Consider the following 23,854-nt stretch of genomic DNA (forward strand, 5'->3'; position numbering starts at 1 on the left):
AAAAGATAAGAAAATAAGGAGATCCAATATTCTAATATAAGTAGCTCCAAAAAGATTGGAACATGGAAGGGAGGAAATTCTCAAAAAAATTATTCGATAAACTTTCCCCACACTGAATGACTTGAGTTGCTGGATTATAAGGATTTACCAAGTGCCCAGCACAGTGATTGAGAATAAGCCCATTTTTAGTATATAATCCTTACAGTGAACTATTGTCACTGTTGAAAATGTTAAAGTTATGAATAGTACTGTTATGAAATTGTTGTATGTGGTTTTGGCATATATATATATATATATATATGCATTTCTGTTGAGTATGGACCTAGGGATAGAATTGCTAGGTCATAGAATATTAGTAAATAATGTCAAATAGTTTTCCAAGTGCTTGGAAATATAATGTCCATTTCTATCAATTTATACCCCAAAACTGAAGACAACTCAAATGTGCCATCTATAGGAGAATAGATAAATAAATTTTAGTATGAAATACCATACAGCAATGAATATGAACAAGCTTCTGTGACAGCCAGTGATATGGAAGAATTCGCAAACATTGTTGAGTAAAAGAAGTCAGATAAAAAGAGTCCATATTGTATGACTCCATCTGTGTAAATTCAAGGACAGGCAAAACTCAAGCATGCAGATAGCAGTCAGGATGGTGGTTACCCCTGGAGAGGGGGTAGTGTCTGAGGGGCAGGAAGGGCGCTTCTCGGGAGCTGGTGGTACTCCATTTCAGTGTATAGATGGTGGTGACGTGATAGTACATTCTGAAAATTCTTTAAGCGCTGCCCTTATCATTTGTCCACTTTTCTGTTTAAATGTTATATTAAAAAGTTAAAATTGTAAGCATATAAATTGATTCATGGAAAGGTGTTTTAATGTTAGTGTTAATTGAAATTAGCAGGACAAAACTGTGTTAACACTGTAATAGTGAAAAATATTTGTACGTGTATACATGGAGGCTTGGGGAAAGGACATAGTATTGTACGTAATTGGTATTTCATTTTATTATTTTATGTAAATTAGCATCTTATAAAGAAGGAAAGAAAGCCACATGTGTCTGCTGGTTGTCTTGCTGTTCTCAAAACAAGATTGTCCTGTGCTAGATTTTCCCCTCAGAACTGGAATAAGTAGAGTGATCAGCTAATGCTGGCAGTTGTTTGTAGATTTATCATGAGGTAAGTACTATCACGACTGCCCCCTCTACTTTGACGTGTGACATTTGTGGAGACGTGAGTATGTCCCTGTTTCTCTCCTTTATCTGTTTCTCCTTGTTTTCTAGGTTTTTGTGGAGACCTTGGATAAGTGTTTCGAAAATGTTTGTGAATTGGATTTGATCTTCCATATGGATAAGGTACCTTCTCTCCCAAACCAGGTTACTAGAAAACTAAGAGCATAGGACACCTCTAGCCACCTCTCTGCTTTCCTGTTCTTTCTTTGGATGTTTTTACTCTGGGGATAGTCCTAGAACCGGTTTTATTTAATAACTTGAGTGTAATAGTTTTGGGGGTATTTTGCTAAGATCTGTTACCAGTTCTAACACACACAAGATTATTACTGGGCCTATATCATGGTTCATGTTTTCACAGACAGACTTCTTGGTATAGGGCAATGATGTCACTAGAATGACTGGCTACCAGGCCAAAGTTGAGATAAATAGTTGATTTTATGTTGATTATAAAATGAGTTTCCTGGGCATAGTCCAATGACAGTGAAGCTTTGGGATAATCATGGCGCAGGGGCTTTAACTTAGCTAGTAAAATTTATATTTTTCCTAAAGAGCAATAGAGTGACTAAGACATCGATAACATAGTTTGAGGTCAGGTGATACTCTGTGGGGATGCCAGCTGTCAGATGCAGAATTGAAATGTTCTAAAGTACCTGTTCTCAGATTTGTGTTAGTAGCATAACTGACATGACCTGTGTCCTCTTGTGCCAAATTAAACATGGGAGACAGCCAGCAAGGGGATAGGAACTGCCACGTTTGTTTTGTTCAGCTAGGCACATGCTGTACCCAGAGCTATCCCCTGGTGGAGGCTGGTGCATTGTAGGTTTGCTTGATCCTGGTTTTTCTTCAACTGATCGTTGTCACTGTGATTCATGGCCCTTGGAGGGACAGAATGATTTTTAGGAGACTACTACTCATTGTTAAACCGTGATCTTTTATTAATTTGTTTTCATCATGATGAGGTAGGTGTCTAGATCCATCTATAGGACTTTCTTGTCATTTCCCAATAGGATCTTCAGTCTCAGTTAACTCTCTCAGGGCTCTCAGATGGCACTTTCTGGCCCTATGCAGTGAGTGCGTTCTTAAGGTTGGATGTGGGAAAGGAGTGACGTTTTCTCTCTCAACATCTGGCTCGGCTCTGTGGCTCCATGAGCAGCCTGATGAGGGAGAATCACAGAACCCCATTCCTTCTGTTGATACCAGACTTGGGGCTCCCTGACAGCCTCACAAGGCTTCCGGAGCTCACTGTGCTTTTGAGGGGTCATGCTGCCTTTTCATATGAAAGGATTTGAGAAATTTCAGAGACCTCCTAGCCCCCTCTTTGCAAGCACTTAGAATTGCTTGAGGCTTGTCAGTTGTTGAAGGTGCTGCTATCTTGTAATTTCTGTTAAGGAGAGCCATAGTTCAAATCTAGTTCCTTTCTGTACTAGTGTGGAGAAAAGGTTAAGGTTAAAGAGACTTGAGAATATGGGGGGAATAAAAGAATGTCTTTTATAGACCTTATTGTTAATGTTTTAAAACAATTTTTTTTTTATTGTGAAATACAAGGTGTTACTTTTGGGCTTACCACCTAGTTTGAAAGTGGATTCCTTTGCAGATGCCACCTGTTGCTTACCAGGCCAGACATGAATCCACATCTCAAAGCATGGATTAAGGGATAGGCTTTCCCCTAGAAAAAGGGGAAATTCCTAAGCAAGGGAAGAGAAGGCACAGGTCTCCCATCCTCCCATTGTCCCCACAGAGAGGGGTGTTAGGGCCAGTCTCTGCTGGAGTGACTCCCCACACCGCCCCCCTCTCCCAGTGCCCTCTGTTTTTATCAGGCAACTGTGGGAGTAACCTTACCAGTGAGGAGATACACAGACTGTGTGGACACCAGGCAGTCTGTATCTGGGTGCTAGCTGTTTATAGAAGTTGTCTGGGAGTGCTGGCTGCCCAACACCTGAAAACTTTGGGGCCTGTGGGATGGTACACCCGGGGGAAGCAGTTGCAGGTCCTGTGGGAAATTGAGCCTGGGTCCTTCGCATTTGAATATACAATTTAGAGTTAGTTTATAAGTTACACACACACACACACACGTACACACACACCTGTTGGGATTTTGATTGGAATTGCACTGAATCTATAGAACATTTGAGGAGAATTTACAATATTGAGTTTTATCTGTATTATGGTATATCTGTTTCTTTATGTCTTCTTTGAGGTTTCTCAATGAACTTTTGTAGTTTTCCCCACAGAGGCATACCTTTTATTAAATTTATTCCTAGATACCTGTTTTTTATGTATATGATATTTTAAATATTCATTTTTTGTTTATTTTTGCTATATGGAAATCACTTTATTTCTGTTTGTTGATGTTGAATCCAGATATTGAGTTAAACGCTTATTAATTCTGATATTTTGTCTTTAAACGTTTTGCCCATTTATCTCCAATCCTTGTACCTTTCAGGTCTTTGTCTTGTTTTACTTTGTGGACTAGGAATTCTAGTGTAATGAAAATAGAAGTGGTGCTGGTGGGCATCTCATTTTGTTCCTGATTTCAAAGGGAAGCTTTCTTCCGGTCACCATGAAGTATAATATTTGTTATATATATGATATTTGAAGTATAGTAGGTTTTTGGTAAATATTCTTTATCAGATTAAGGAAGTTGCTTCCCTTCTTTTCCTAGTGGCCAGGAGTTTTGAGTCAGGAAAGTGTGTTAAAATGTATCCAAACCTTTTTCTCCATTTCCTGAGGTAATCATGATGTTTTTTCCTTATCATTCTAGTACTGTTTTTTAAATATTTGTAAGGGTACCTGCTAACGCAGTAAAGTAATTCCAGTCCTAACTATTTTATTGGGCATGGCTTTAAAAGGAAATAAAAGGCCATAAAAATGTTCTTTCTCATACGTCTTATCTTCAAATAAGTTCCATAAAATATTTTGCTGCCGCTGCAAATTTTTTTTACAGTTTATAAAACTGTTTATTTTTAGTTCACATGACATCAGGAAATTACTCTCTGTGTCTGCTGAGGTTTTTGAAAAGTGACCATGTAAGGAGTCAGAATCTCACTCTGCTCACCTTTAGAATGTCCGAAGGTACCTTGCAGCAGGTGATTTTCTTTTAGTGGGATTTCCAGCTTAGCTTTGCCCTCACGTAGAGCAGTTACTGGTTCAGACATACCTCCGACTGACAGTAGAAAATAGTCTTTTTACTCAGGCCAAGGACCTGTGATAAGACAATAGGAATATCACCTTGAACTCCCTCCTTCTTAATTGAGGAATCTCTCCACCTGAAGGCAGAACTCCCATCAGTCCCTAGACCGTTGCACTCTGCGTTAGGTTGTCACAGAGAGCTGCCCCATTGCCCTGAGCACATGTGGCTGGAGTAGCAGGCCTCTGTAAGGACCAGGCAGGACTGGATTCTGGCTGCCCTGGCAGTTTGTTTATCTCTAATCTTGAGATTTCTTTTTCGGCTTCTTAAATTGTTTCTGTTAATACTCTTTTTATCACTTCTGCTCTCTTTACTTCTTCTCTCTTCCTTTCTTCCTGTCTTAAAGGACGATTTGCTGCATTCCGTTTCTGGAGCTAAGTGTTCTTCCTATGCTTCCCCAACGTACAGCACAATCGCACTTCTTCAACTCGTCTCTGAGGGGTCCTTGTTTGTTCCTTCTTCTGTAACTACAGATCTCTCCAGATGGCCCCAGTCTCTCACAGAATACAGCTCTTCCTGTGTTTCTACTGCCCCTTTTACCTATAGTTCCATTTCCGTCGTTTCATTTAAGGTAAACTTCAATGAGTGAGTGATTTACACCCAGCCTTGCATTTCTACTTCCTCTGTTCCCTTTCTGGAGCCCTATAGCCTGGTTTTCACTCCCACCCAAAATTCACTGATGATTTCGTAATCCCCTTTGCCGCTTGTCACCTTCTCCAGTGTTTCTGCAGTATTTGATGCTATTCGTCATTCTGTGGAGCACTGCCTTCTTAATGCTTTTTCCACTTTTGTTTCTGTCACATAGAACCCTCCTGGTTTTACTCTTACTTTCTTCCCACCTTCTATCACTAAATTATGTTGTCAGGCATCTCTTTCCTTGCTCTTCTCCCTCCTGTGTTTCTACTGTAGATCTCATTCATTTCTCATGCTGAAACTGTTATCTATCTAGGTAATTTCTAGTCCTGATGTATGGCCTGAGTCCTATTCCTGTATTTCCAACTGCCTGAAGACATTTCTTCCTCATTTCATTCTAGCATCTTATTTCCTCTTGCCACTTCTTGTCTACAGCCAGATTCAGCCTGTGCCTCCTGAAAACTGTTTCTTCCCCCAGCTTCCCTTTTCCAGTGGTGCTACCACCATTTTCTGTCAGATACACTCAAAACCTTCCCTCCCTCTTCCCTGCTCAATAACTAAAACCTGTTCCTCCTTCCTGTAGAATCCTTATATCTTGTTCTTAGAGTCACCAATTAGTAATACTTGATACAGTTGCTTTTATATCACTCTATATGGGTATTTACTTCCTGAACCATTTGAGTTAGTTGCAGACATCATAACTTTCATTCCTAAATACTTCAGCAGACATCCCCTAAGAACAGGGGCATTGTCTTATATAATATTTTGTGCATAATTTTCTAATTAACATACTTAATTACGACACAATTAAACCAAAACATAATTAGCATATTTTGGAAAGTTAACATTAATAAATACTGTTATTCAATATATAGTTCATATTTAAATTTCCTCACTTGTCCCAGTAATGTCCTTTATATAGATTTTTTTTAATCCTAGTTCTGACTGAGTCAAACACTGTCTTTAGTTACGGTACCTCTTGATTTCAGTTGTGTCTATCAGGTTTTCTAACCTTATTTTCTTTTCCTTCTTATTGATCCTGCACACTAGAATTAGATTTGTTTTCCTAAAGCACCCTGTAGGCTTCCCTTGGCCACAGACCTGTTTTGGTCTGCCATTATCAAGCCTTGACCCCTGGCCAGGCATTGAAGGCTGTGCACAATTGTCCCCATTGTGTCGTGGCCTTACTTACCATTACTTCTTCCCAGATACCTTCTGCTCCAGCCAGAGTGGACCAGTCTTAGTCACTTTGTAATTCCTGCTCAGAACCTCTGCCTGAATTGTCTTTTTACACCTTTTTATAACTGAATCCAGCCTTGTCATTCAATCTGAGCTCAAATCCTGCTACCCTAAAGTTTGTCCTCATCACCCTGGCCTATCGCGATCTCTGTGGACCATATATAGTGCTGTTTCTGTCCTTCTGTACCTTAGTTTCTGTAAGTGTATTTTCCCAACTTGGTTAGACCATCCTTATCTCTGTGTTTGCCCTCATCCCCCTCACTTGCTCTGGCATGGTGCCTTGTACTGAGTGAGGTAGTCTTCAGGTGAGTGTCACTAAAGACTTCTCAGGTCTCTAGCCTCTAAAGTTGTTCAGGATTGAAACTGCTGCCGGCTGGAGCAGTTTGGTTTCCTCTCTGGGAGCAGTCTGGTTTCCTCTCTGGGGTAGTCGCCTGCTCTCCAGACTGTGCCATTTGGAGCTTATCTTGCCTGGGGCAGGTGGTTCCCTTTTGCTTTCAGAAATCCCCAGACACAGCTCAGCATCATGACTGAGTTGGGTATTGATGTGAATTATGGTGAATTGAGTTTTGTTCAAAGAAAACCATGTGACTAGCCTAATATTCTGCTCTACAAATATTTCAACAGCAAAGCAAAATTTGGAATTCAGTTGGGCTTTCAAGATTTGGTCATCAGAATCACAATTCAGTGGGTATGTCAAGGGAATTTATCCAGCCTCTTTATAGATTTCAGTCTGCAATGGGCTATCTCAGGAGAGTTGGAACATATGCTTTTGGGTGAATCTGAGCCCGAGAAACCTCATAGTATAGAATTTAAAATCTCTGCTAAGTATAGGGTACAGAAATGGGAAAATGCTGAGGCTCAAAATCGAAATGAACTAGTGAGCCTTAAGATGAAAGGATCATAAACAGTAATAATGGATGGTGCTTGTTAAATGCCCCATCTGGGAAAAGAGCTTGTGATAACAGAGCTCATTAACGCCGTCCACACCCTCATGACGTTGAAGCAGGTATCCTGATTGCTAGTCTCCAGGAGTGGAGGAAAGAGTGAGGGACACATGTTTTGTGTGTTTTTAGTGATCAAGGACGAGCTGCTTTGGCCTAGAAGAATAAGACATTCTGTTTGAGTTTTAGTTCTTGTGAAAGGTGCTAGTTGGCCTGTCTCACTGTCCCTGGTGACATCTGTTTCACTTTCTGGATATGCCTAAGAGAGATGAGGGGAGCTGAGGTCTGCCTTTTGTCCCATGGCATCTTGAGCCCATCTGTGCTAATGCTTGATAGGTAAGAATTTGTGGCAGAATATTTTTCATTGGCCACTATCTTATTCTCTCAGGACAACTGACAGAGACGAGCAATAATGATTTCTTAAATTTCCAATATCGGTATACGTTGTTTTTAAAAAAGAAAGAAAAGCTAAGATTGTGCCAAGCTACACTTACTATCTGCTATAGTACACACTCTTACTTTCCTTACTTGAACTTTGCTCTGCCTGTGTGCACAGTATCATTGATTGCCGGCCATTCGAAATTACAGAGAACCTTTTTGGTTTGTTTAATTGTTCCTTATTACTGGTTAAAGGCATTAGGATGACAGTGTACACAAAAAAGCAAAATGTGAGCTTTAGAGCTGTTTGTTATCTGGCCTTTTCAATGAAACCTAGTGTTCATCAGGATTGTAGTCAATAGCAAAGCTTATTACCAATGGTATTACTTGCATGTGTTGCAGATAAAACAAATTGTATATCGCTTTCATTGCTGATGCGTAGGTGCCCTAAAAGGCTGGAATTGAGATTCAGTTCTACTGTTTTTACTATTATCCTTTATGATGCAGAAGTGGATTGGCCTACTCTGAGGTAAAAAGCAGAATTTCTTGATCCTTCGTTGGGAACCTTTTGCCAGGCTTCATGTTTTTATTAGTCTAGGTAGACTAGGTAATGTATAACTCCAAAATTGAAATAGCTTATAGCAACAAGGTTTATTTCTCACTCATTCATGTGGCCATTGTGGTGTCTCTGCTCACTAGTCACTCGGGTCCAGGCTGATGGAAATCCTTCTCAGCATGTCCTTCCACCTGGGACATCCCATTCCACTCACATTTCATAGGTCAAAGCAAGTCTCATGGCCACACCTAAGGGGCAAGGGACATGTAGTCCTATTGTGTGGCTAGGATGGGGAGAACCTGAAATAGCTTTGAGTATTACTAATGACTACTACTGTTTTTTCATTTATTTTCTTAGAGGAAAAGCTGACATTTGCTTCTTATCACTATAGGTGGGATCCTAGAAATTTTGGTATAGAAAAATAGAGGAATGCTCTTATAAGAAGGAAACATGGTTGAATCTTAGAAAAAGACATCTCATGTAGCAGCTTTTCAATTTCTCTAACAGAATTTTGGGGTGTTCATGTCTTAAATACTTACCAAATAAGTTTAAGATGACTTAAGAAATTAAAATTGCCTAGCAGAATAATTGCCTCCATATCTGGGAGGCAGGTACCTCCCTCCTTACAGAGACGTTCCTCAAATCATGTCCTTACCTTGGCTTTCTGATCTTGGAAAAGTACTAGTGTCTGTTGACAGTGTTTTTGTCTTTTTTCCTCTGATTATTAGACTAACCACAATTTATTTATGGTAAATTATTTATAATAAATTAACAATTATTAATGAAAATGACTGTGCAAGATGTGATACAACGATGGAAAAGACAAATGCCCTATCCTCAAGAAGCTCATAGTCCAACTAGAAAGATGGGTCACAGAGAGACATTCCTTGATCTTGGAGTAAGCAACATTTTTGGAAAAGGTACCATAAGTTGAATGTAATTTTTCAGTAGGCATGGTGTTATATGAGGGCGCTGTCATCTTGCACTACTTGTTCTTTTAGGAAGATTAGCCCTGAGCTAACATCCACTGCCAATCCTCCTCTTTTTGCTGAGGAAGATTGGCCCTGAGCTAACATCTATGCCCATCTTCCTCTACTTTATATGTGGAACGCCTGCTATAGTATGGCTGGATAAGCAGTGCATGGATCTGCGCCTGGAATCCAAACTGGTGAACCCCAGGCTGCCAAAGCAGAGCATGTGAACTTAACCGCTGAGCCACCAGGCCAGCCCCTAGCACTACTTTTTATAGAAGTGATCACAGACACTGCATTTAGTCAAATATATATGGTATATCTGCATATTGCACTTCATAAAACTAAAGTATGTATAAGTTATTTATATGGAATAATATAGTATCTAATCCTGAGCTCTTCTATTTAATGATATTTGATTAGAGGTAGAGAAAAAAGAGTGGGACTTGGAAGATGTGGCTGTTTCTGAGGCTAGGCTCTGAAGTGGAGGTGGACATGGTAGATAGTGGCCCATCTGCGGCCTTTGGCTGAGGGTCTGGGGTCCTAGATATGGAAGCATGTGAGGCAGCCTCCTGACCGAATGCAGTGCCCTGGGCTGTGTGTGTGCCAACATAGGCAAGGCTGGGCGAGCCCCACAGGTGTGATGGCCCCAAGTCAGATAGCTGGGGAAAAACACTAGTAATTTAGGTAGAAGAGCAATGAAGACTGTATAAATTTTGAGTAGAGCAGTCATCAAGGGGAGAGGTAGTCACAGAAAGGGAAATGAATGTTGATTGAGTAGCTGCCAAGTGCCAGGCTAGGTACCATATGCCCAGTAATCTTTTATAAAGGAGTGATATCCCTATGTAACACATCAGGAAGTTGAGGCTTAGGCTAAAGTGCCTGAAACTTAAAGAATCCATGTTCTTTTCACTAAACCACGATTTGAGAATTGTAAAGCATGAATGTTATGATAGATGTGATATGTAACAATTTAAAGAATTTGTTGATTTCTGTTTCCAAAACCAGAATTCTAGGAGACAGAGGCTCAAGGTGTGGCGAGGAGCAGGGAGGAATGTGTGAACGTTAGGGATGAGAGCCACTGGAGATTTGGACAAAGGGTCAGCCAGTGGAGGCATTAGTGGCATTTTGGGCAGGACCGTTTTTCATGGAATTGCTAGTGTTTAGCAATCCCTGCATCCTTGACCTCCTCTACTAAATGCCAGTTGGGCTGCTGGCTGGTACATTTTCAGATGCCCACTGGGGTGGGAGTGGTACCGTCCTAGATGAAGAGCACTGGGTTAGAGTTCAAGATGTTTGCAAGCGATTAGTCAGAGAGAAGTAGATGGCGACCTGACTGTGGAGAACCTTGTCCTCTGCATTTCTGAGTCAGTGGACATTTCCCAGTGCCCTTCTCACCAAGCAGTTTTCACACTTTCTTATTGTTAAAGCATTCTTTGGTCCTAGTTTCCACTCACCTGATATTTTGTCTATCTTTCTGACCATTGCATCTGGGCTTTTGCACTTCTTGCCTCTTAAATGGTCCCCGTCTCTTTGCTTTTAGACACTGTCTTAGGAAATCTCATAGAATCCCATGAGTTCAGTTTATGTGTCTGCTGTGAAACCTAAATTACCATCTGAACTCAGTGCCCTTCAAACTCAGTTAAATCCAAAGCTGCATCTGCAGCCCCTGCAGCTCCAGGCTGACATTCGGCCTCACCCTTCAAGGAAGTTAGTCTGCGAAGAACCTTCCTGACGTTCCTGTCCTTGCCAGCTGACTGAACTAGGTACACTTGTCTTGTTCCCCCAGTACCCTCGGCTACTTTTGCTGTTGCATTTAACACAGTATGTTGCTGTGGCTCATTCACGGGGTTAGGAGCACAAACTCCAGAGCCTTCCTGGCTGGGCTGTATCCTGGCTCTGCCACTTAGAAACTAGGACTTGTGCCTTAGGAATTGATCTGGACAGGGAATCATGATAGCACCTGGCTTCTGTGGTGGATGTAAGCGTTAAATATGTCGAAAGCACCTGCAGCAGTACCTGTGCCTGGTAAGTATTTCATTCTTTGGTTGGTTCCCACCCACCACCCCCCCGCCCCCACCCTCCCGATATTATTAAGGTAAGGATCAGACGGTCTTATTCACCACTGCATTTCCAGATGTTAGCCAATACTTGGCACATACTGGTTGCTCAATTATCGTTGAATTCATTTATCCGTCCACTATTCCAGGTGCTGGGGAAATAGTTAATATAACGTTCCTGTCTTTGTGAATCTTATATCTACCAGGGGAGACAAATGAAATGTTAGGTGGTGATAAGTGCGGGGGAGAAAATAAAGCAGGCTAAGGGATGGGAGATGTGGCTTCAGATTTTATGTAAGGTGGCTAGGGAAAGCATCTCTGATAAGATGGTGTTTGAGCAGAAACCTGAAGGAAATAAGAGAAGTGAGAGATATGTGGCTCTCTGGAAAAGAACATTCCAGGGAGCTGGAAGAACAAGTACAAAGACCGTGATTCCAGTATGGCTGGATAGAAGTGGGACAAGTGGGAAGTAGCAGGAGATGAGCTAGGGGTGGGCAAGAGGATCGGATGGGTCACTGTAGGTCCTTGTTCCCGAGGAAATTGATAAGAGTCACTGACTCCGGGGAGGGGAGCAAGGTAAGTGTGGGGACTGACTTTTCAGAAATGTCATACCATCGGCCTGAATTACCTGTTGCCACCCAGCATCTTTTAGGCCCATGCACTGGAGACTACAGACAGTCCTTTCTCTAGACAAGCTTTATTGCGTGGCACAGTAAACACTTAAATCACTCTCAGCTGCTTAGAGGCCAAGGCTGAGCTTGAAACCAGAGAAGCTGATAGATGGTCTGCAAGTGATGCCTTCCCCCTAGCCTGGGAGCTGTGATTAACTCCTGGAGCACACGTTGGGAGGCCCACGGGAGGGTGTGCACAGCAAGGGTAATGGCCCAGAGTGGCCTTAGGACACATGATGAGAGTCTGAAAGCAGATGATCTGTGAGCTTAGTGAAGACCGTACACGACATTGACATGTCGGTCCTTGTTAAATCCTTGTGGCCGTATCTGCTTATGACGTCAAGAAGTACGGTTCACCTTCTGTAGAGAACAGATTGTTGTACCTGTTTCTGAAGTCAGCCAGGTCTGTACCAGGAGACGTTTCCAGCAGCTGATAGCACGGGGATGCCCAGGGCCATCCTCTCTGTAGTTTAACTGCTGGTAGCACTGAGGGAAGCCATCCTGTCACAGCCTGGCGCTGAGCACTTCCGGTTTTTTTGCCCAAGTACTCCATGAGTGTGTCCCTTTAGATTTTCAGAATCCATATACCTGACTTTACCGCATAGGTGTCACATTTGATGTTGGTTATGGAAATTTCAGGGAAGGAGGGGAAGAGTCCCTGCTCACCGGGCTGACCCTTGGGCTTTAAGGCTGCTGCTCCTTTTCCCACCCAGAGAGGGAGAGAAATGGCACATTCCCCACAGCTCTGTCCCTGGCACCCTGCTGCCGTTCTCTTTATGCATTCCCCTTTGAGTGCTCATCTGCTTTGACATAGATGGGTGACACATCTCCATGTCCTTCTGACCCAGGCTCAAAGCTTGTGTTTCCAGGAGTGTCCAGCACCTTTCCATCTGGATGACCTGCCACCACTTCCAACTTAGTGTGCGCCAGCCCGCTCCTGTTCTCCTCCCTGCTCCACCTCCTTTCCTACCTGCCCGCCACCCACTTAACCATCACCGTTCTCTTCTCTTCTGAACTTTCCTAGTTGTGTCAGCAGTGCCATCGTTCTCCCAGGCCTGGACTCAGGGATGCCTACTTTACTTTCTGTTTCGTAGTGATTACTGGATATGTACAACTTCTTCCAATATTTTCTTTAGATCCACCCCTCTTTTCTTTTCTTCTCTCTTTTCTCTTCCCCTTCCTTGAATCCAAGAAACTTACAGATCAGCTCTAGGTGACTACTGCAGCTCTGTACAGTCTTCCCCTGACATCCCTCACTGGTCTCATCTCCCATAGAACACATTTCTGCCATTTTCCCTTCAGTCTGTGTTCTTCCCTGTGGCCTCCGAGGATCTCTGGATTATGGACTCTCTCGGCTCTCAGGCTCTCTCTGCTCAGGGACCCAGATCCCTCATGCCCATCTGATGTGTCTTCCACCCATGCATACCCATTCCCACCTCTTTGCCTTTGTCCAGCCCACTTCCCACCCTGAATTACCCTCAGCTTCCCCTAGCAGCCTCTCCAGGCTCAGGGCCCAGCGCAAGTTTTACGTTTGAGGAAGTCTCTCTGAGCTCCAGTGTGTGGCTCTCCAAGCTATTCATCTTCTTGCTCGTGCTCTGAAGTGTTCAGTCCTAACTGTTTCCAGCAGACTGTAAAGTCCTGGAATAGTGTCAGCATGTGGTACTTGCTTGGTTGTCTGAACAGTGCAGGCGCTCAAATAGTTGATTGGTGGATGTGTAATGCATACGTGTTCTAATTCTTTGTGGGTTTTAAAAAAATTTTCAAAGTACTTTTCAGATGAATGTCGATTAGTGCAGCTAGAGGCCTATTTTAAAAAAGTAGATTCTAGTTAGACCTTGACTTTCAAGGTGATGACCTAAGCATGCTCGTGGGTCTCGGTGGGACTCAGGCAGCTTTGCGTCTGCTCCTTTGGGAGAGAACTGCTGGACGGGCTCAGGAGGAGCCATGTGTTCTTCAAGTGGGAGTCTGCCTGCAGTGGCTTTGTGAGCTTCTGGATTTACCAGGTTTTAACTGGGTGACTTAGGCAGCCTCTTTCTTTTCTTTTTTTTATTGCGGTAACATTGGTTTATAACATTATATAAATTTCGAGTGTATATCATTATATTTCGATTTCTGTGTAGATTACATCATGTTTACCACCCAAAGACTGATAATTACCATCCATCACCACACACATGTGCCTAATCAGGCCTTTCACCCTCCTCCCTCCCCCCTTCCCCTCTGGTAACCACCAATCCAATCTCTGTCTCTATGTGTGTGTTTGTTTTGTAGTTTTGATTTGCATTTCCCTGATAATTAGTGATATTGAACATCTTTTCAGGTGCCTATTGGCCATCTGTATATTTTTTTGGACAAATGTCTCTTCAGATCTTTTGCCCATTTTTTACTTGGGTTGTTAGGTTTTTCTTGTTGAGATGTATGAGTTCTTTATATATTTTGGATATTAACCTCTTAGCAGATATATGGTTTGCAAATATCTTCTCCCAGTTGTTAGGTTGTCTTTTCGTTTTGTTGATGGTTTCCTTTGCTGGACAGAAGCTTTTTAGTTTGATGTAGTCCCATTTGTTTATTTTTTCTATTGTTTCCCTTGCCTGGTCAGACATGGTACTTGAAAATATGCTGCTTAGACCACTGTCGAAGAGCATACTGCCTATGTTTTCTTCTAGAAGTTTCATGGTTTCAGGTCTTACATTCAAGTCTTTAATCCATTTTGAGTTGATTTTTGTGTATGGTGTAAGATAATGGTCTACTTTCATTCTTGTGGCTGTCCAGTTTTCCTAACACCATTTATTGAAGAGACTTTCCTTTCTCTGTTGTATGTTCTTGGCTCCCTTGTCGAAATTTAGCTGTCCATAGATGTGTGGGTTTATTTCTGGGCTCTCAATTCTGTTCCATTGGTCTGTGTAGTCTGTTTCTGTGCCAGTACTATGCTGTTTTGATTACTCTAGCTTTGTAGTATATTTTGAAATCAGGGGGTGTGATACCTCCAGCTTTGTTCTTTTTTCTCGATTCCTTTGGCTATTCGGGGTCTTTTGTTGTTCCATATAAATTTTAGGATTCTTTGTTCTATTTCTGTGAAAAATGTCATTGGAACTTTGATAGGGATTGCACTGAATCTAGATTGCTTTAGGAAGTATGGACATTTTACCTAAGTTAATTCTTCTAGTCCCAGAGCACACATTATCTTTCCATTTCTTTGTGTCTTTAATTTCTTTCAACATTGTTTTATAGTTTTCAGTGAACAGGTCTTTCACCTATTTGGTTAAGTTTATTCCTAGATGTTTTATTCTTTTTGTGGCAATTGTAAAGGAGATTGTATTCTTAATTTCTCTTTCTGCTACTTTGTTGTCAGTGGGTAGAATGCAACTGATTTTTGTCTGTTGATTTTGTATCCTGCAACTTTACTATATTCAAATACTATTTCTAAAAGTCTTTTGCTGGATTTTTTACGGTTTTCTATATATAAAATCATGTCATCTGCAATAGTGATGGTTTCACTTCTTCCTTTCCATTTTGGATTCCTTTTATTTCTTTTTCTTGCCTGATTGCTCTGGCTAGGACTTCCAATACTATGTTAAATAAGAGTGGTAAAAGTGGACATCCTTGTCTGGTTCCTGTTCTTAGAGGAATAGTTTTCAGTTTTTCTCCATTGAGAATGATATTAGCTGTGGGTTTGTCATATATGGCCTTTATTGTATTGAGGTACTTTCCTTCTATATCCACTTTATTCAGAGTTTTTATTATAAGTGGATGCTGTGTCTTGTCAAATGCTTTCTCTGAATCTATTGAAATGATCACGTGATTTTTGTTTTTCATTTTGTTAACGTGGTGTATCATGTTGGTTGATTCGCGGATGTTGAACCATCCCTGCGTACCTGGAATAAATCCCACTTGATCATGGTGTATGATCTTTTTAATGTATTGTTGTTCGATTTTCTAGTATTTTGTTGAGGACTTTAGCATTGATGTTCATCAGTGATATTGCCCTGAAATTTTCTTTTTTTGTGTTGTCCTTGTCTGGTTTTGGTATCAGGGTAATGTTGGCTTTGTAGAATGAGGAGGCTTCCCCTCCTCTTCAACTTTTGGAAGAGTTTAAGAAGGATAGGGATTAAGTCTTCTTTGAATGATTGGTGGAGTTCACCAGGAAAGCCATGTGGTCCTGGACTTTTATTTTGGAGGAGGTTTTTGATTAGTGTTTCAATCTCCTTACTGGTGATTGGTCTATTCAGATTCTCTATTTCTCTTGATTCGGTTTTGGAAGGTTGTATGATTCTAAGAATTTATCCATTTCTTCTAGATTATCCAATTTGTTGACGTATAGCTTTTCATGGTATTCTCTTATAATCTTTTGTATTTCTGAGGTGTCTGTTGTAATTTGTCCTCTTCATTTCTGATTTTATTTATTTGAGCTTTCTCTCTATTTTTTTCTTGGTAAGTCTAGCTAAAGGTTTGTCAATTTTGTTTATCTTTTCCAAGAACCAGCCCTTAGTTCCATTGATTTTTTTCTATTTTTTTTTAGTCGCTGTTTCATTTATTCCTGTTCTGATTTTTATTATTTCCTTCCTTCTGTTGATTTTGGGCTTTGTTTGTTCTTCTTTTTCCAGTTCCTTAAGGTGCACTGTTAGATTCTTTATTTGAGATTTCTCTTGTTTGTTGAGGTAGATCTGTATTGCTATAAACTTCCTTCTTAGAAGTGCTTTTGCTGTATCTCATAAATTTTGGCATATCTTATTTTTATTTGTCTCCAGGTATTTTTTGATTTCTCCTTTGATTTCTTTGTTGACCCAATCATTGTTCAGGAGCATTTTGTTTAATCTCCACATTTGTGTGACTTTTCCAATTTTCTTCCTGTAGTTGATTTTTGGTTTCATACCACTGTGGTCACAAAAGATGCTTGGTATTATTTCAGTCTTCTTAAATGTATTGAAACTACTTTTGTGGCCTAATAGGTGATCTATCCTGGAGAATGTTCCACATGCATTTGAAAAGAATGTGTATTCTATAGTTTTTGAGTGGAATGCTCTGTATATATGTACTAAGTCCCTCTGGTCTAATGTGTCATTTAAGGCCAATGTTTCCTTATTGATCTTCTGTTTACATGATCTATCCATTGGTGTAAGTGGAGTGTTACAGTCCCCTACTATTATTGTGTTACTGTCTATTTCTCCTCTTAGGTTTGTTAGTAACTGCTTTATATATTTAGGTGCTCCTATGTTGGGTGCATAGATATTTACAAGTGTTATATCTTCTTGTTGGGTTGTTCCCTTTATCATTATGTAGTGCCCTTCTTTGTCTCTTGTTACAGTTTTTGTTTTAAAGTCTGTTTTGTTTGGTATTAGTATTGCTATCCCAGCTTCCTTTTCATTGCCATTTGTGTGGAGTATCTTTTTCCTTCCCTTCACTTTCAGTTTGTGAGTGTCTTTAGGTCTGAAGTGTGTCTCTTGTATGTGGCATATATATGGATCTTGTTTTTTTATCCAATCAGCCACTGTCTGCCTTTTGATTGGAGCATTTAGTCAATTGACATTTAAAGTAGCTATTGATAAGAATGTACTTATTGCCAGTTTGTTACTTTTTTTCTGGGTTTTTAGTAGTTCTTCTCTGTTCCTTTCTCCTTCTCTTGCTCTCTTCTCTTGTGGTTTGATGGTGTTCTTTAGTATTATGATTGGGTTCCTTTCTCTTAATGTTTTTGTATATTTATTATAGATTTCTGGTTTTTGATTGCCATGAGGTTCATGTATGATAACCTATGTACTTAGCAATCTGTATTGAATTGATGGTCTCTTTAGTTTTAACCTCTTGCTAAAAGCTCCACTCTTTACTCCTTTCCTCCTGCATTTAAATTTATTATGTCCATGGGAGGAGGTGAGTTCAGAGTCTGCTTGTACCACCATCTTGACACCGTCCTGTAGGCAGCCTCTTAAAGACATCTTTGTGCTTCTGTTTCTCCAGTCATTGCACAGGGGTGATACCATATTTCATCAATTCTCAGATTCCTTGTTTTTGGTAGTGCTTGAGATTTTAACATCTCAAGTCAAGATTTGTCTTACAATCAGTGGCATTACATTGTTTAATTAGCAACATTGTTCTTTTTTAGTGGAACATAAAATGGTAGTGTGTTTTATAATCCATGGAGTCTTAGCTTTAATGAAATACTGTACCATCCACCGTTCATCGTTATTTTGAGGGTTTGAGTTAGTAAATAATTGCTTACCTCAATAAATGGTGATTTTGTCTTGATATTTACTTTTTTCCCTACTGTTCTCTCTGCCTCCAGTATTATCCCCTTTAATCTATCTTTTATACACCCTTCTAATGACATATTGAGAATGTTTTTGACTGTGCACCTCCCCTGTTGGAATTATTCAGTGGCTCTCTATTCCCCATAGCAGTAATTCGTAAGGAGAAGGAGAACCTGCCTCACTCCTTCCCCTGCCTTCCTCCAAATCCTTATGAATGCCTGATGACACCGAGTGATCGAGGGAAGTGTGTGATGCCAGTGAATTCTTGTGATTGTAGAAAAAAGTTGAGGACCGCTGCCTAAAGAATGGTGCTAAGGCCTGTTAACATCATTTATGAAGACCTCCGAGATCTCTCCCAGCCTGCTGCATCTCTGGCCTCACCTCTTGCCATTTCCTGCTTTGAGCTTTGTGCTGCAGCAAGACTGAGCTGTTTGTGTCACTTGTCTTGAAGGATGTTCTAGCTTTGTAAGTTTTGACCCAGCATGCAGAGGGCTAGAGTGGGTGGAGCAGGGCCCAGGACCATGCCAGGAGCAGCACTTTAGAAGGAACAGAAACTGTGGGGATGGAGATCATCTCAGAAGCATGTTTGTGGGTCCAGGCATGGCTTTTGGAAATTTTTCTCTTTTTTTCAAGATTTTATTTTTTCTTTTTCTCCCCAAATCCCTCCAGTACATAGTTGTGTATGTTTTTAGTTGTGGGTCCTTCTAGTTGTGGCATGTGGGATGCTGCCTCAGCATGGCCTGACGGGCGGTGCCATGTCTGCGCCCAGGATCCGAACTGGCGAAACCCTGGGCTGCTGAAGCGGAACTTGCGCACTTAACCACTTGGCCATGGGGTTGGCCCCGTGGAATTTTTTCTTGATTGTCAAATAAATCGTGCTTCACTTACCTAACTGCTTGCCCTTTGGTCAGATTAGGAAGAGGGATGGACTCTCAGGGTAGAGGGCAGGGACTTATTCCTTGCTTCCCCAGGGGACGCGTATAGGGCCAGGGGATGGAAACAGTTCCATGTGCATTGTGGCTCAACACAGTGAAGAACTTTGTGACGATTACTGCTGCTCCACAGTAGACTGGGCAGCTTAGGAACAGCAGTGAGCTCCCTTCACGGGGCTGAAGCATCTATTCTGTCTCAGCAGCCAGAGCATAAATTCCTGCATTGGGAAGGAGGTTGGACAAGATGACTTTGACTGTAATTCCTACGTTAGTTAGTACTCATTAAGTACTTACTTAAGCATCAGGCTCATAATAGTTAAGGGCTTTCATTACAGTGTCTCATTTATTTCCTGCATCATCTTCTGTTATCCTTAGACTAGGCATGTCAGGTAAGAAGTCTAGTTCTCCACATTTTACATAGGAAGAAACTGAGGTGTAGAGCTAGGACGCGTCTGGTTCTCCAAGGCCACACAACTAGGAAGTGGCAGAGACGGAATTCAGACTCTGGACTCTGATTCCAGAGCCTCCACTCTCCACGCTGCTGCCCTGCCCTTCGTGTTCTCTCCTGCTTTAGTATTCTTGTGGAAAGAGACATATTTGGGTCGTGTTTTGTTAGTAGATAACCAGCCAGAGAGAAGATAGAATTCAAGAGGACAAGGACACAGTCGTTTTCTTTACCTAGTGCTGTGCTTAGCATCTGGGACCAGGATTGCAGACAGGCAGCAAATGAGAGAGGGTGAAACAGTAGACAAGAAAGAAAAAGTCCTGCTGAAACGTTTTTAAAAAATTACTTCACAGAGAACTGAGTCATAATAGGAATTCTTTTTTTAAAAAAGGACAGAATAACATGCCATGAGTATACTTTGCTCCAGTCAACTATACACATTGAAAGAGCATAGGATGAAGCTGGAGAGTGAGCGACACTTGTATTAAAGAAGAAGAATTATTGTTAGATGAGCATGAACAGTCGTTAATGAGTTGCTAGGCGATTTGCCCTTCCCTCTGCCTGGATGCCTTCCCCATACACCAGTTAGTGTAAGGCCTACCCTTCTCTGAACTTCCATGGCTTTTTGTGCTTGGTCATGGTACTTATCAAGGTCTTCCTTTTATTGTAGGTAATTCCGTACATGTTTTATCTTCTTTACTTGATTCTAAGCCCTTTGAGGACAGGGTCCACATCTTATCTTCATTTCCTCCTTCCAGCTCTGAACATTCTATGATGTTAAGCATATTTGAAAATAGACATTGTAACAGGTCACATTCTTTTGGTGAAAATGAGTGAATTCCTTGAACCTAACACATTATCTCATGTGTAGTGGGGACTCACAGACACATATTTAGCTTATATGGGTTCAGCTCTAACCGTTGGGCAAAGAGAAAGCGTGGACAGGCACTCCACTGCATGCCTGGAGTGAGCATGAGGTGGAAGATTTGACTTGGCCTTTCTCTGCCTCTACCGCGTGCCTGTGCTCTCATAAGCATCTTTCGGTCCTTACCGTGATTTTACTCCTTAAAGATACAACACAGATTTTCAGTCTCTGTGCTCCCTAAACAAGCCAGCCCCTTCGTCTAGTGCTCAACTGGAGAAAATGAGTGATCAGTTCCATCAGTGGAGGAAAAACAAGCCGGGTTGGACTGCATGGGTGATTTAAAGAATTTTCAGCAGGGCTGGCCCTGAGGCTGAGTGGTTAAGTTCACACATTCCACTTCGGTGGCCCAGGGTTTCTCACCCGTTCAAATCCTGGGCACAGACATGGCACCACTCATCAAGCCATGCTGAGGTGGCATCCCACATGCCACAACTAGAAGGACCCACAACTGAAAATACACAACTGTGTACCAGGGGGCTTTGGGAAAAAAAGGGAAAAAAGTCTTTTTTTTTTAAAAAAAAAAGAATTTTCAGCAATGTATGGTTTATGTCTTACTTGGTGACTTTGGAACTTAAACCTCATATAAAGTGAGATTCCACTAGAGTCATTGTTTCCATTGAAAGAATGTATGGTCATATGAGTGAAAGAGAAAGAAAGCAAATCAAGGGCTAGGGATCACGTCTTTTGCAATTTCATGGCAAGAAGACATCTGGGGAAAACCTTGGAAATGTCCTGTCTGAAGACTGAGGAAGGTCATAAAAGTGGTTCAGGAGACACTAATAGCAAGGAAAGGAGAAAAAGAAAAGTCTACAAAGCAGGTTGCTTTCTTTGCCTGCTTTCTTTACTTCGGCAGAGCTGCTTGGGAACAAGCAACCCTGTGCCACTGAGAGTCCCCGAGGGTGTCTCAGCATAGAGGGATTCCTTAATCGACATTAGCAACGAGTGCCAAGGAAACAGCTAAGTTATGTTCAGAATACTCTGTTTTAGAAGTCATGGGAGTGTGTACACACGGAAGGTTTCCATTAAGACAGATGACTGGTGTTTTCATGTTTGACTCTTCCGTGCGTCGTTTTGTCTCCCTGGCTAGAAAGTCAGCTTCCCAGTGGAACTGGTGTTTCGTTGTGTCTCCGTATTGTTCATTGCAGTTCTATGTACTTAGACACTGAACCAACAGTTGTTGAATCCAGTGACCCTGTGTTCATTTGTAGACATGTGAGATGAAGGCATGCCACAGGGAGTGAGGACAGGCCATCCTTACCATGTCTTAAAATACTGAGAAAACATCGGACTTTCCAGTGAAAGTCGGGATAAGAGAGAAGGCACATTTCACCAGGTTTCTGGAAGGCGTTTCTATGCCTTCTTCCGCTTTTCATTTCTTTCTAAAATGAATAATTTGGAAACTAGACACTGACTCTGGACCAAGATGATTCAAATGATTTTCTCTTCCCCTGTCCATGCCGAGTCTGCTTAGTGTCCGCCTACCCTTGGCCTATTAAGAGCCACCACGCCCTCTAGCATGGACAAGAAGATGATGCGCACCCCACCTACCCAGAATCTCTTCCCTCTTTGCACTCTGGAGGCCTTTCCTGGGAATTAATGAAACCAACCAAGCCAAGAAGGGGAAGAAAAAGTTAATAGCATTTAGTTTTTTGTAAGGTAAACGAGGTCTCTTATCTAACAATTCCTTTTTAAAACTTGAGTGTTGCAATGTTGGCATCCTCGTGTTCCGGTGTAGGAGCTGTGACCATGCTCTTTTGTATTTGATCCGTGTTTGATTGTCTTCTGTGGTCATCCAGTTGTTCTAAGAAAGATATGGGAGTATGAGAAGGCAGTGGGCGTCTGAGCCCTTGTCTTTGGTGGTGCAACAGCCTATTGTCCTCCAAAGCAAAACACCTGGGGAGGGATCGATCCAGGCTAGAGGTTTCTAGGGATGTGACAGAGCTTGGGGTGTGGTGCGATTAGTGTGCCACTCGTGTCTCAGCAGGTCTTACGTACCCTCTCTGCCCATGGAGGTCCGCTAGATGTGCTCCTGCCATCCCCGTGTAGAACTGCCTTTCACTGCAGGATTATTTATGGTACTTAGCTATAGCTGCAAGAGATGGTACCACATTCTAGATGGCATCATGGATTTAAGTCAGCTTTCTTGAGCTGCTAGTAGGAGAACCTTACTTATGTCTATAGAGAAATATGCTGTACATTTAATGTTTAAAAATAAACTTTTGGAACACGGCCAGTCTATGGTCTGGAGACTATATGTCTTGTCATGTCTTGTTTGTTATCTTCAGGCTCCACATCACTTTGCTTTTCGTGATGGTCTCTGTTGACCAGGGACTGGATTCAGAACTTTTTGGCTTCAGTGAGAAACATAACCTAGGATGGAACTCTTGAGGATCCCGGACTCCTCTGTCCTTGGATAGGATTGTGGGAACCGAGTTGTCTCCGTCTCCAGCGATTCCAGAGCTGTGTCCCTCAGGAGCACCTCCATTCTTGAAGTGACACTTTTATTTTCCCACTTAGACTCTATCAATCCTGACAGGAAACTGGCCACCTCATTTTAACCCACTTTCTCTGCAGAGGCTAACTCAGGCCATGTCCCAGGCAGTGGAGCATATTTCTCAGTACCCGAATGGGAAGCTGGGCTGCCTCGAAAGGCCTGTGGCTCCTTACAGTGAAGACTTTTGAACCAGATGAGCCTCTCTCATCCCTTCAGCCTGCATTTATGAAGTATGGCTGTTACCAAGCACAGTGCTCGGCACTGGGGACCCAGGGATGAATATGACATAGAACCTGCCTCAAGGAAAATCACAGTCGAGGAGAGGAGACAGAAGATATGACAGTGCACTGAACGAAGTACCTCAGTGGAAGCGCGTACCAGGCTCAGAAGTATCACTGAGAAGAGGGGAGTGTCTCCGCCTAGAGGGCTCTTAGCCTTTCTTGAGTTTGCTCCGCCCAAGCCTTGGGTATTCAGCACCTCGAGTCCTGGAAGAATGTCTCCGAGTTTACAGAACTGCTCCCCAGGATCAGCATGGAGCACGGTAGAAGGTAGTGAGGAGGAGGATTAACACATCCCAGGAGCATCGGCCGCACTACAAGCCCTTGTTCCAACGTGGAGCAGTGCTTTCTCTCCATCAGGAAGTCCGAGCAGCCTAGACAGTCGTTTAACTCGCCCCGCATGCTTCCCAGTATTATTTTTCCCTTTCTGTGCGTTTTCACAGTGGGCCTGCTGCCAAAGCTTTTCTTGGCACCAAACCCCTGATTCAAGCTCTTCAGAACAGGAGAGTCCCGCCTTCCAGGAGTCCCGGAGCTGTACCTCAGCCCTGTTGAATCCTCAGCGTGCACCAGATTTGTTGTTGCTGTTCGTCTGTTAGTACACTGGGTCAGGGAGAAACTACCTGGGGCAGCCCAGGGCACAAAGGTACAGGTCCCCATCCTGATCAGGACAT

The 23,854-nt window shown here is 42.1% G+C and overlaps 1 protein-coding gene across 1 annotated transcript in view; it reads left to right on the forward strand.

Moving 5' to 3' along the window:
* The window catches only part of ARPIN (actin related protein 2/3 complex inhibitor), a 56,177-nt gene extending 32,580 nt beyond the window's left edge, over nucleotides 1-23,597 (forward strand). Inside the window, exons 8-9 of the mRNA XM_070617484.1 lie at nucleotides 1,283-1,354; nucleotides 22,697-23,597. Of these exons, the coding sequence (XP_070473585.1) occupies nucleotides 1,283-1,354; nucleotides 22,697-22,735 (111 nt within the window). The 3' untranslated portion in view covers nucleotides 22,736-23,597. The remainder of the gene's footprint in view (nucleotides 1-1,282; nucleotides 1,355-22,696) is intronic.
* Nucleotides 23,598-23,854: the final 257 nt, after the last annotated feature.

The sequence above is a fragment of the Equus przewalskii genome, chromosome 1, assembly GCF_037783145.1.
Source record: "Equus przewalskii isolate Varuska chromosome 1, EquPr2, whole genome shotgun sequence".
Classification (NCBI taxonomy): domain Eukaryota; kingdom Metazoa; phylum Chordata; class Mammalia; order Perissodactyla; family Equidae; genus Equus; species Equus przewalskii.